Raw genomic sequence first — 14,098 nt, 5'->3', positions numbered from 1 at the left:
TTCTATGATTCTATGATTCTATGAAATATTTGATGGGAATTGCCAGCAACAAATTAATAGAAGTCATAATTTGCTCTCAGATATGTGAACAGACAAAGTGCTTACATCCGGCACAGACAGTTCAAAGACCAGTTTAACTTGTTTTATGCTTAGCAGATTTTTTCTTTACGGTCTTTTATTAATGTCCTGCAACCTCAGTGTCCAGAGAGGAACAAAACTAACTGACAGAAGCTCTAGCAAAAATATTTTCCAGCCCAGCAGAAGAAGCTTAGACAAATGCCTGTGCAGGAACATGGAGAAGAGAAACACTTACTTGGTATAAAATGCCACGAACTTCAGTTCATCTAAATCCCCCTGAATGACAACATCATCGAACCCTTCCCCATGGCCTGGAAGGCAGAGAAGCAGTGGATTCAGTAACAGTTCCCCTGGATCCAGCTCCAGCCCCTACAACCAAGCATTGCAATCCAGAGCTACACAAAGAGCATCCTGCGGTCACCAGGAGACCAGCATCAGCTGAGGGTACCAAAAAGCACCCCTTCTTGTCCAGAGAAATGCAAGCTCAGGGAGACACTGTCTCTATTCATCCCTCATGACCATCCCTCTGGCCCTATACCCCACAGCCATGAGCAGACAGGTTTTGGAGGAGATACCAGACCCCAGGATCCAAGAAGGGAAGCAGACCCAAGGCAGAGGCTGGCGTGGAGGGTCCACATCAAGGGAGGTGGCTGTGGCTTCTCTATCCCAGGACACCTCCACCAGCACAAACTCTACACCAGCCTTGGGGAGCCCCTTACCTGCATACCGGATGCTCTTCCCAAACATAGCCGTCCACAAATATGGGACTGTGCTGATCTCCATGCCATGGGCCAGCATGTTCAGTGCAGCTACACGGCCTGGAAGAGAGAAGCAGCAGAATAAGTGAGGAAGCTCCATGCTGGGGCAAGCGTTGTGGTCTGTCATCCCATCGCAACACAGCACCTACAGCTCTTGTCCCAGAGTACAGGGAAAACAAAACCTTCTGCTTAGGTTAAAAAAACTCATACATCTACAAGTGCTAACAAGGAAACCCATTGCATTGTCCAAGGCTGGGCTCAGACTCCTCCCCGGCAGTACTGATCCCACCAGCTCATCACTTCCACTGGCATAAGCAACATGCTCATGAGCCAGTTTCAACCCAACTTCTGCAACAGTGACAGGGCTGAGAGCTTGCTGAGCTCCCATCACAAACAGGAATGGGATGGATAAAACCCCGGGGGCATGGATACTGTTAGGGTACAGTCCCTGCCACAGGGGCACATTTGGACCAGCATCAAAGGGGCTGTGTCTAAAGGCTAACTGAGGAGGTGTGCTTGTGAAAGCTCTCACCCTGGGCACTCACCCAGAGGTCAACCTCCCCACAGGGTTGTGGTCTTGGAAAGCTTGAGGGCAGCTGCTCACATCAGGGTTTCCAGGCTTTCTGGCACGAAGGGGAGAAAAGTCTGAGCTCTGCAGCATGTTCCTGGGCAGTGTGGCCAGCCCAGCTGGGGACGTGAGCCAGGATGTGAGCTGCTAAGTGTCCTGAGGCAAGGAGAGGAGCGAGCTCCTGTAGATGCCAGGGAGCACACGGCGCACGGTAAAGCCTGTCCCTGGCACCTCGGTGTTTGTAACGAGGCATCATTAGGCAAGGCATGTCAAGGAGGCTGACAAACAAAGGCATATGGGACAGGATAAAATACACACGCCTCAAAATGTTTAATACAACTGCCTGGTTTCCCTGTTGGCAGTTGCCTCATTCTCTCACTAGAGGGCATGGAAATGTTCTCTCTTTTCCAGAAGCAATTCTCTGTCGCAAAGCAAAGACTGCAAAAGCACCTACCATGCATGTGGGCCATCTGCCAGTGAGGGACGTTCACCTTCTTATTATTCCTCAAGGCCAGCGGGAACGTGACGGCGTCACCAGCTGCAAAGACTCCGGGGATGTTGGTTTGCATCATCTGTAGGGAGGAAGCAGATGTGTGTGTGTCAGGGGGGTTTGCACGCTGCACAAACAGAAACAGGGAACTGCACTAGAGCTTCCATGGTCCCCAGGAACACAAGGACAACCTCTGCTTGGCTGCAGGACCCCCAGGTGGGATTTGATTTAGTGTTCTTCACTTCCAAAGCAGACCACATAGGCAGGGACCTACAGCATCCCTCTGCCAGTGGGTTACCCAGAAAAAAAGAGACACAGACTGGTGTCCTGGAGCCCCTCTTAGAAGACTGGGATCTGCCATTGTTTGCAAATATTGTCTGGCTTATTGCCAGTATGAGCAACAAGCACAGAAGTGGGTGACAATGACTCCCAGCTGCCCCAACACGCTCCTTGCTCACGGCACACAACACCCATCAGCACCATCACCGCTCCCATTGGAGTCACTGGTGGTGGGGAGGAAAGATGGGATCCCTTGGGAGCCTTGAAAAGCTGCATCTTTCTCAATTTCTTTCCCCCCAAAATATCCACACCATTCCAGGACAGCTAGGAGCCAGACCCAAGCCACAGCATCTGGGGCTGGGATTTGCAAACCCCTCACTTGCAGGGGGGTCCCTGGTGCTCCAGCGTGATGCTCCTGGTGTCTCAGCATCTTGGCCGATGAAACATCCCTGTGACATCAATTTGGAGACCCAGGAAAGCTCATCTGGGAGGAGAGCAGACACAGTCCCCCTGCTCTCCCCACTGGCAGGGGATTCCCCCCAGCCTCACCTTGTTGACCACGATGAACCCTTTGGAGTCGATGTTGATGCCACTCTGCTTGAGAAAGCCTGTCGCTGGGACTGCGCCTGTAGGAGAAGGCAAGGGCTGTCGGCACGGTGAAAGGGCATCCCTGCAGCTCCAGGGGGCTGATGGAGCCCAGCAGATCTCCCCCTGCCCAGACACCCTGTCTGCCCCAAGGGAAGGGTAGCGGGATGCTCCAGGAGTGGGGAGCAGAGCCAGGCACCCTACAGAGCCCCTGCTGCTCCCACTACATCACCCTCTGCCCCCCCAGGGTCCCCACCGCTCTCCAAGCCATCAGTGCACCGCTGTAATCTGCCCACCACCTTTTTCTAATGCTTGAAGATAATTTTCAATCCCCTTCTCTTTTATAGATATTTTGAAAAAAAAATATATTTAAAAGGGAACCTGCAGTTTTCCAGACAGGGCTCCTCTGCCTCCCCCACAACCTATACCTTTTCTTCACCTTTCATTTTCCTTTTTCGATCATTTTTTTCCTCTATCTTTCACAAATCAGAGCAGACAATAAAAGAACAAAAGCAGAATTAAACTAATTCTGTGATTCTTCCAGTCCGTAACATTTTGAAAAGTTACAGAGTGAAAAGGGGATTTTTTTTTTTCCCCACAAGTGTAAAGGAGAAAAAATATCCTCTTCTATGGCAATGGCAGCAGTTAAAAAAAAAAAAAAAAGAGAAAAAAAAATTCTGTTTGACCTTAAAACAAACTACTTGAGAGAATTAAACTGGTTTGAATGGTTTTTGGGGTTTTTTGGAAAAACTGAAACCATTACTATTTTCCAAATCTATTTTCAATTGCATTTTGGGGTGGAGGCTCCAGAAGGGCCTTTTTCAGCTTTGCTACATAGACTCACGTGTGACCACCAAGCGGGGCTGGCACATCACCACCAGCACCCCCAGCTACCTGGCCCCGGGGACCTGCCGCGGCCAAATCCCCTCCATGAAGCAAAGCACCACCAGCCCAACCGGCTCTGTCCCCACAGCAACGGTCCCTTACCAACACCAACGACACAGACGTCAGCGCGCAGGACCTTCCCGCTCTTCAGCACAACCTCCTTCAGCTGCGGGAGACACAAGGGGACATCATGATTATTTTAGGGACAACCAAACCCTGCAGCAGCAGTGAGACAAGCTGACATCTCGCTTCATTTTTGACATGCAAATTGACCATAATTCCTTATAACAGCAGCAGGAGGAGAGTGGGAGCAATGAAAGCACCCCACACCCCGTGCTGGAGATCCTGGGAGCTAAATGCAGGAATATGAATTTCAGGGGCTATGAAAGAGTAGAGGGAAAAACCTCAATGGCCAAGGGAATGGCAGCCCAGGAGTCATGCCATGGGGGTGCCCCCTACACCTTACCTTGCCCTCCTGCTCCCGCAGCTCTGACACCTCTGTCTGCATGTAGAACTTGACCCTGTTGCCCTCAAACATCTGCAGTGGGGATATGAAACAGAGCAGGGGACATCAAGACCCTGAGCCACCCTCCTCCTGGTGTCCCTGTGCCCCCCACACTGCCCTACCCACCCTCTGGGCTCACCTCGACCAGTGCCACAAAGCGGGTCAGCACCACCTCCGTCCCCAACACATGCCCAGATAAGATGCTTTACAGCACATGGACCATGAGAGGGAAGATGAAGCCCATTGTTTCTTTCTAGTGATTGCTACCATCATAGTTTAATCAGTAAATGTCAAATAACAGATTAATTAGTGCAATAAGTGAAACAAGCAGGTCCCACTCTGTCACCAAAACCACCCCCCAGATAGGAAAGCGAGGTCACCTTCATGACAGCACGGCCAACCCTCTCCCCGAAGAACTTCTTGAAGGGGACTTCCTCCAGTTCCACCAGGGACACTGAGTGGGCCCTGTCTGCAAGGTAGGCAGCCACCTCCATCCCTGGGGAACAGAAGCAGGTCCAAGCAGCTGCAGGCCCCCCCCAGCACTGCCCTGCATCCCTGGCACCTTGCCTTCTCCTGGCTGGGGAGGCTGGAGTTGCTCTACTGGGAGATCTGGGGTGCCACCAGACCCCGCGGCCACAAGAGGCCACATAATTTCAAGTGAGATTTATGGCAATTTGCTCTTAGATGCAAGTTTCAAAGACTGAAGAGAGGAACTGCTGTGATGAAGTCCCAAAGTTCCCCAGGAAGCTGTAGCACTTGGAGCAACGACCTCAGAGGAGGGAAACCTTCCTCTTGCAGCTGGGACTGTCTCAGCAGAGGTAATGAGCTGTGGTCTGAAAATAGCCCTTGCAACGATCTGCTTTCTGCAATCAGAACGGGACAATTTTGGTGCTGGCAATTGCATGGGGACCTTCACCAAGACATTTATCTGTGGGATTTTTTTTTTGAAACAGATCTTTTTGATGACTTGCAGTTTGCAATTGGCCCTCCAAACCAGATGCTTTTCTGTGGATGGGATTGATTGAACCATTAAAACAGGATTTTTTTTTTTAAAAGAAGAAAAGCAAATGCTGAACATTTACTAATAAATCCCCTGACTAATGATGACTTATACTTAAGGCTTGCAGAACCCACAATAATTTTATTAGAACTATGGTTCTTGATATGTTGAGAGAAAAGAAGAACCATCAACGAAACTATAATATTCTTTTCCTGTGTATTTTAAAAATTCTTCACCCTACTAAAAAGTAAAAGAGAAATAAACCCATCTACAAACAAGATTCTCCCAGCTGAAGCCAAATCTAGACACATCAGATTTGAAACCACACAAACACCAGTACTGGACTTGCCACACTGGGACAGCGATATCTGTGTCCTTGCAAGCTGAACGTCCAGCCTCTTCAGTAAAATCAATTTCTTCAGCAAGGAGAAGTTCTTACCAACCCACCTGGAGCTGGAGGTTGGACTACCCCAAGGTCCAGTTTGAGGAGGGAGTTACCTCTAACTGGGCAGTGACAAACTGGGCGAGAGACTGGGGCCATCTGCAGGAAGACACGGACACCTGCAGAGCAAGCACTCACCCAGGAAGGATGCTCCCACGATAACCACATTCTTGCTTGTCGCCAGCTTCACAACACGGTTGGCATCTTCAGGTGTCCGGATGTTGAAAACGTTTTCCACTTCCTTGCCTTTACAACTGAGAGCTTTGGGCCTGAAAAACACACACTGAGGATGATACAGGTGCTTTTCTTGACCCCACGGCAGCAATTGGGACTGCAAACCCCCTTTCTGGGGCTCCAGCAGCATCTCAGCCTTTTCTTTCTTCACCTTTCTCTAGGTTGGATATGTAACATGTTAAAAACCAAATGCTGGTGGACAATGCCCAGCGCACGACCGCAAATGATGGAGCAGCAGGGGCTGCTCGGCAGCCGCCCCCAACCCCAACTGTGTACCAGCGAATGCGCTGGGCTGGGGTGAGCTCCCTTCTGGGGCCACACCACACAGCACAGCATGGGTACTGCTTTGCAAGCTTGTAAAATTTCAGAAGCTTAATGGGGCACAGAGAACTCACTCTGTCCTCCAGCAGATGGTTTGGAGCTAGATATTGAAAGTATCATAATCCTCTGCAGATGCAGATTCCCAGGGCACGCTGCTGGTGCTGTGGCAGTTTAATCGTGTCCTCCCCAAACACTCACTGGAACTTATGTATTTTTAAATATCTGGCCCCTGCATACCCAACCCACATCAGGAAATGGGACAGACGATACTAAATAATTTAGGTACCTTAAAAACATTTACCCAGTGTACCTGGAGCTTGTGCACAAGGATTTTGAAATGACTGCCAAAGGCTTAATCCTCTTTTGAAGCTGATTAGGCGGCTGGTGAAGGCGGCATTTTGGCCGCCAGCCCGTGCTGGGGCAGCTGCTGTTGGTGGCACACAGGGTTGCAATGGGAGTTCTGCTCCAGCTGTTCTACACCATCCCTTCCCCAGATGAGAAATTTTGCTGGGGCTGCATTTTTCCTACTTTGTTTTGTGCCTTGGTGTTAGGAGCACAAGGAAAGGGAGCCAGGGTGCCTCATTTTCATCTGGAAGTGCCAGTTTTGACAAATTCCCTATTGAAAAGAAACTGACTCACTATGTCCAGGGCACCAGGGATGATGCCAGACTTGGGCAATGCCCTGTGTCCCAGCAGCAGCTGAGCAGAGCAGGAGCAGGTATGTCACTGCTGCCCTTCCCTACGGCTGGACCACGTTTCAGCCTTGAAAACTTCCCTTCTGGGGACAAACCTCATAAAGGGGTCTGTTAGGCTAGGGCAACAGCAACACCTAATTAAGGCTGTAACAGAGAAGCATTAAGGTTTCATTGTCGAGAAAGGTCTTAAAGGTCATCAGGAAATTAAAGATGGAAATTCAGGGAATGAAAGATGGAAATTCATATGGATGAATTATCTGATTGTCAGGGTTGAGTATTATTGAGGGGTGAAAAAAAGAGCAACATGGCAAAAGTGACCTCTAAAAAAATATTCAGCATATTTCCATTTTGGAAGCTTTTGTTAAAGAAAATACGTTCAAGGTCCTGGGCATTAATTTTAGTATTGTAAGATGATTAACTCCATGGTAATTTCCTGCGTCTCTCCCATATGCTCTCGAGCCAGCTCCCAGGGAGCAGCACAGCGTTAGGGTGCTGCTGGCAAATTCCTCCACCTTTTCAAACCTGTTTTCCATCAGTTTCTTTAACATCAGACAACCCATGCACCCCAAATTGCTTCAGTGGGTACTTTTTGTTAACACCCTTTTGACCTTGACACTGACCACGAAACCTCCCAGGTAGCAAATCCCACAGCCATCCCGCCAGCCCCCATGGCTGGTGCTACCCGCTTTCTGGGTGACACTTGGGTGACACAGAGGCTTTTCAGCTCTGGCTAAGCAGACATTCCCAGCACAGCTTTATAGATACAGAGAGATAGATATATATGATATATATAATAAAATCATAGAATGGTTTGGATTGGAAGGCACCTTTAAAGGTCACCTAGTCCAACCTTCCTGCAGTGAGCATGGACATATTTAACTAGATCAGATATATGATATAGATAGATAGATACAGATTAGATATAGATATGGATATATACAGACCTATCCAATGAGTGTTCCTTGCCTTTTCTATAAACACTCTTGCAAACAAATTCAATGTTTTAATTCAACCGCCATATTTGACCCCTTATCCTCAGGCACATTCTCAGATATAACAGTTTCTCTTGATTTTTAAGATGTCTGTTCGTAGCTTACGTGTTTCCAGTTGCTATCAGCAGCTTGTTGTATTCCATCTTAAACCCATCCTTGAACACGGCTGTCTTGTTCTTGATATCCACAGCCGCAACCTGAAATCATTCCTAAATAATGTTAAGGGACGAAATCCCAGATGTTCAGTGAGCTCCCAGCCCAACCAACTCGTTTGTTAGGTGTTAGTCCCCTGTGTTCCTCTCCACAGCGCAGCCAACCCAGGCCTTAAATATTCCTAATTGCCTCCCAGTATAAATAAAACAATGGGGAGAAATGTTTAAACCATCACTGTCTGCACTGCTTGCAGACTGATCATCCTAATCAGAGGCCAGTTGGTCACCCCAGATCTAGGTGAGGATGCTCACAAACGACAGGTAAGAAATGATGGTCCTGATGGAGTTTGCACAAGGTGTCTTTCCTGCCACAGGAGGAATTCCATTGACTGTGGTTTTGAACAACCACAGGCAACCTGCACTATGGGGCACAAAACAGGGGGTGTGGGGGACACCAAACGTTTCTGTGATGGTATCCAGTGAGTTAAGAACAGAGAGGGCTGCCACATTCCCTAAACACAGCCTTTGCCTACCAGCATCACAGAAGATGCCTGCAGGTACACACAGGGCTCTCCTTACCTGCATTTCGGTCAGGACTTCGATGTCATAGGAGCGGAAGAACTCCTTGGGGCGTAGGGTGATCTGCTCCGGGTGGGAATCCATCGACTGCAAAAAAAGCCATTTTTCTGTCAACAGCGGTGGGTTGAAAAGGCGAGTGTAGAACTGCCTGGTACCAACACAAGTCAGCAGGAGTCTGAAGTCAGTCCTTACGGCATGGGCTAAGAGAGTTGCTCTACAGGGCCTAGAATCAAAGCTTTTTCAAGTAAAAGTCATCACAAGATGCTGGACTGGACTCTGGTTCCTTCTCTGTCTACTCAGTGCAGGGGTGGCACTGGCTGACCACAGCAAGTGCTTCCAAGTGTCTGCAAAGCTGCTCTAACTGCAGCTCCCCATAACACACACAAGTTCATAGGAGCAAAAAAAAAAAAGCCCCATTATTTGGAAAACAACCAGTTGCCAGAGGAAATGGAAGCTAAAAGAGCAATAAGAACAATCAGCATTAACACAGCAAGGGCAACACTTGCAAAAGCACCCAAGTTACGCAGCAAAAATTCCCTCAAAAGCTGAAACACAAGGATATGGCCCATATCTGCTCATCTTTACCTGCAAAATGAAGGTTTTTGCTTTTCCCAGCCTTTCCTGGTCACTTGGGTGAGACCTACATCATCCTTACATGTAGCACTGAGCTTACATTGACCCTGAGTTCATCCGTCCTCCTAACTCTCTGGACACAAGCTCAGACATAGGCTGAGGACAAGCTGAGGACATAGGCTGAGGACAAGCTGAGCACCAAGTGACCTGTGTGCAGGCTGCTCCATGGTCCAGTGCATCCCTCCCTGCCTGCAGCACAGCACAGCCACACACATGCCATCATCAAGCCCTGCAACATCACACAGTGGTAAGCAGTAGCATCACCCACCCGTGCCACACAGGTGTGACATTTTGGCTTGACCCAAGAGGGACAGGGGATGTGGCAATCAAGGGCTTCACCATCTGCCCCTGGGGATGGATGCACAAGGTCGTTCTCCCTGGAGGTGGCTCAGTCAGGGGCTGGCATGAGCCTTGTAGGACATTCACTTACCATGGCTTCACATAATGCTGAGCTCAGAAGAGACCCATATCTTAGGAGGTGAGGCAGGTGCAGGGTCATACAGGTTCTACTGCAAATTCTTTAAACACACAGTGTTTACAGAGAGGAATGTCTGGCCCTACAGCTCAGGAGTGGTGGCCTCCATGTCAGTGTGCAGAGCACTGCACAACCACCATGAGTTTTGCTGCTCAGTGCTCTTGAGATGATATCGGGGATGTTGCAGCACATCAGGGAGCAGGTCATGGTCCAAAGGGGACAGAGGAACAGTCCAGCAGGACCTCAGGACAGACTGGTAACAGGCATTCAGAAAGGCAGAGGAAGGGCAATGCTGCAGTTTCAGGAAGCAGGAATGCTGGTGCTTACAGCTTTACTTGCTCCTCCTCTATTGACCCTTTCCAGGGTTAGTCCCACTCACAACAGGATTTAGAAAAATCCCCTTTTTTTCTAGCCTATTCCCAAAAATTCTGCCTTCTCCTCCATGGGCTTTGTGCACCTTCCAAAAGCAACTACAGCCAGAAGTGTTTAGTGGAGATTTTCACAAACCATGCATAACATCTCTGGCATGAGATGTCCTTACTATTTAACAGAGAATGGAAAAGGCAGTCTAAGACTCACACAGCAGGGATAAGTGTTTTGGAGAGCTGCCTGGCTGGGACTGGAACTGCAAGCTTCTCCGAGCTCCTCAGTACAACCTCTGTGACTTCTGGACGCAGGTTTCAGCCAGCTGCTCCTCATCCCAAGCAGGTCTTGTCCAAGCCCAGAAATGCCTTAAATGCTCTCAAAAAGCCACATGCATATTTGCCTTCCTTTGAAAATCACTTATCCCTTGGGCCTGGAAGTTAGATGCTGTGACTGCAGAGTACCAGCCTCCATAGATAAGCACCCCTGACATAAAGGAGAATACATACACTGCCTGTTCTTATGTTATCTCCGAGCTTCAAGACCAAATGCTGCTGTCCAACTGAGTTGCTGTCTGATATCAAGTCTCAGAAATCAGTAATAAAAAATATGTTTAGAAGATCACCCTGTGTCTACAAATTGGAATGGAAAATGGGATGTGTGCCAGAAAAAGTGATCTTTGCTCTGCGATCAAGTTACCAAGTTGTGATGATGACCAATAATCATAATAATTATGGCACGGAGCATCACCGGGCAGTAAGAACCATGCACTAATAAAAAACCTGGTAGATAATACAATTTTTTCACAAGCCACATTTCATTGCCCTGAAGATTTCAATCCAGAAACATAAGAAGATCCATCCAGGTACGAGCTGGCCAAGACAGCTATTGCTAGACCTGTGAAGAATGTCCTTGTTTCTGTGCTGGAGTACTCGTAGTTCAGAGTTTGAACAACTCCTCTTTTGTATTTCATATTTCAGTCACTGATAGAAAAGGAAATTAAAAGGAAAACAGAGACAGGATGAATAAGGAAGAAGAAACATGCTGCTGCAATGAAAAACAGTGGGGAAAGGTCCTAGGGCAGATTTTAAACCTGGGGAGGAATGTGACGTACCCAAAGTGATACAAACCTTACTGAGCTTTGGTCTGTCATAGGGTAAGTGTCTGTCCATCGTGCACATCACAATCCTGTCCGAGAAACCCTCCTGGCGCAAGGTCTCTGCACAGACCAGTCCAGCTGCCCCTAAGGGAGAAGGAAGACCAGAGGGAACTGTGTGTATAGGGCATTTGAACCCTTTGCTCCTAAACCCCACCAGGGCTGACTCCAAAATCACCATCTCCACTAGATCTGGCCTTACTTCATGGACCTTCCCAATTCAACTTGCCCAGGAAGCCGGTCGGGGTGGATGCACCAGGCAGGAGGAGGGACCCTCTGTGCATTAATCCTCTGCAGGACTTGTCTGTCCCTGAAGGCACACAAACCCCCAGAGAGCACCCCTGAGGAGTGCTGCCAGCGCCTCTCACAAGTTCAGAGGCATAGGGGGTCGCTCAGACCCCTGCACTCCCCTATATGGGGAAGAGTCCTGCAGCTTCCCCTCTCCACACTCAGCTCCAGGAGAATTTACAGCTGAACACGGAGGGCAGCAATTCCTCCCTCCTTCATGGCTGAAGTGTTCATAGAATCACCGAATGTTGCGAGCTGGAAGGGACCCACAAGGATGATGGAGTCCAACTCCTGTCCCTGCACAGGACAATCCCAACATTCACACCATGTCCCTCAGGGCCTTGGCCAAATGCTGCTGGAATCTTGTCAGGCTTGGTGCCATGAGCACCTCCCTGGGGAACCTGTTCCAGTGCTCCACCACCCTCTGCCTCAAGAACCGTTTCCTCATGGCCAACCTGTTGGTTGTGTGCTTCACTGTAGAGGATTTTGCATGTAATTTCTTTGAGGTTTTTTTGTTTGCTTATTTTTAAACACAGAAAAAAGGCTAAATCAAACAGAGGCGTGCTGACCCCCTGCAGCCAAGCAGCCTGATGGGCATGTCCCTTCTTCCCTCGCCAAAGTGGTGAGACTTCAGAGCTCAAGTGAGAAGAACTGAGTCTTTTCTCAACCAGGGAAGCCTTGCTCAATGATGAGTGTTGTAAGGACACTCATCATTACACTTGTTGCTGTAATACCAATGAAAGGTGGGCCTGGACGGAATTGTGGTTTGGTCCATCAAAAAAATGTACTTGTTGATGGAGGTAGGGGACAGGGGAAGAAGAGACAGGTGGGTGGACAGCCCGTGCATGCTGCCTGAAGCATGCTGAGGCAGGACTGATGCTGCACTGATGCCAGGTTGACCCTCACATGAGCAAGGGGCCACAGTCACTTGCCCTCAGCTCTGCTGGGCATGGCTGGATCTCGGTCCTCGATGCAGGGCTGGAGGGTATTCTTTTCTCAACACTTCTTCCTCACAACCTCAGCTTTGAAATCTCCTTTCCCATCCAGCAGAACAGACCTTGGTCTTTAATAGACCTGCAAATTTATCTGGTGAAGCCTAAGAAAGTTCCTTCAACAATGGCTAACATCCTTGCTGAGGATTTTGATGACTGTTCAGCCCTGCCACACAGCAGGATGGCCCAGCTGACCTGGGGGAGCAGCAGTGTCACACCCTGGCTTTAGGTCAACAATCAGCAGGGGCACAAGGAAGGGAAAAATGTTGCCCAGCAGCAAGGGAAAAGCCAGTCAGGCTGGTTTTCTCCCCTGCTCAGGGTGCAAGCTGCAACTTAGATGGCAGGAGCAGGAGATCACAGTGTGCCCCCCATTTCCACAGCTTGGATTTGGTAAAAACAACCCATGTGCCAGGTGCAGCGGTTCCCTCCCAGCACCAGCTCCAACACCAGACAGCTTGTGTCCTCTACCCACTCTCCAGTTCACCACGACATGGTCCAGCCCAGCATCCAACCCATTCCAGAAATGGGCAAACTCAGCTATCTACAAAAATTGTGTTACACAAATTGTGTTACACAAGAGATAAGAAAAGATAACTTGGCATTTTTGCTGTCTCATGCAGGGATTTGATATTTTCTGTGAAGATGGAAGAATTTATCTTAGAGAAACATCTTGAGGCAAGAGCTTTGGAGCTACAGGCAGCTGCAATGGGATGAGACAGGTATGTGCAGGACTCCAAGAGGAAAAGGTGTATCCATAATACAGGAACATCTGAGAGGACTTTACTCTTATCAGTGGTGGAAATTGGGGGTTTCTGATGTATCTGGGGAGGGTGCGGAGGGAAAATGGCCCAGGGCATCCATTACAAAGGGCTGAGACAGGGAAATACAAAGCTCCACAGACCAGAGCCTTGTAGGACAAGGTGGCTCAGGAAGACCCTCTGGCCTGACCCTTTGCACAGGGAGGGACACAGAAGGGGTGACAGAAAGTGCACAGCACACAAACACCCTGCTCTCCGCACACTGGCCTGGGCAGGGAAACACGTGGTGGTGCCAGCACATGCCACCCAATACCTGCACCAATGATCAGCATGTTGGTACTGCTCAGGTTATAGTTGCTCAAGGAGATGCACTTTGCCATCATCTTTGTCCTCCTCTGGGTCTGAAGAGCCTGTGCCACAAAAAACAAGAAGAAAAGTCACTACCTTCTCTCAGCTTTAACCTGTGTAGCCAGGCAGGAATGGGGACAACTACACTATTGTCATAAACCAGCTTGGATAGAAAGGGAACAACACCCTTGCACCCAACAAGGACCCTAACCCATGCTCATCCAAATACCTTTCCACCATCCAGTGCACTATCCACTTAAAAGTTACAAAAGAAAAATAAATCCACCGTCTTCTGCAAATTCACCCAGGCACACAGAACTGGGGGAAAAAAAACAGAAAAAGCAGCCTAGGTGTGTCATTGTGCAATTCTGCAGCCAACAGGTGAGATGGAAATGCAGAAGTCCTATCAGGAACTTTATCCTGCACCTGAGCAGACCTTGTCTACCTCTTATATCCAAAGAAGCTGATGGACTCGCCCAACCTGCTAGAGCACACCTGAGGACCTATGCCACTGTAGCTCTG

At 49.0% G+C, this 14,098-nt stretch overlaps 1 protein-coding gene across 1 annotated transcript; it reads right to left on the bottom strand.

Annotated features, from left to right (window-relative positions):
* Window positions 1-309: 309 nt before the first annotated feature.
* Window positions 310-13,638, bottom strand: AIFM3 (AIF family member 3; the record flags this gene model as incomplete). Its single annotated transcript, XM_010171970.2, has 12 exons — window positions 310-389; window positions 798-896; window positions 1,859-1,976; window positions 2,723-2,799; window positions 3,746-3,809; window positions 4,110-4,181; window positions 4,529-4,644; window positions 5,729-5,859; window positions 7,938-8,029; window positions 8,564-8,650; window positions 11,165-11,277; window positions 13,542-13,638. Coding segments are annotated over 12 exons (1,146 nt in total), but the record flags the coding sequence as incomplete, so codon positions are not given.
* Between the last annotated feature and the right edge of the window lie 460 nt (window positions 13,639-14,098).

The sequence above is a fragment of the Antrostomus carolinensis genome, unplaced genomic scaffold, assembly GCF_000700745.2.
Source record: "Antrostomus carolinensis isolate BGI_N321 unplaced genomic scaffold, ASM70074v2 scaffold56037, whole genome shotgun sequence".
NCBI classification, from domain to species: Eukaryota; Metazoa; Chordata; class Aves; order Caprimulgiformes; family Caprimulgidae; genus Antrostomus; species Antrostomus carolinensis.
Note: the sequence above shows the minus strand (reverse complement) of the source record. Positions and strands in the feature narration are given on the sequence as shown.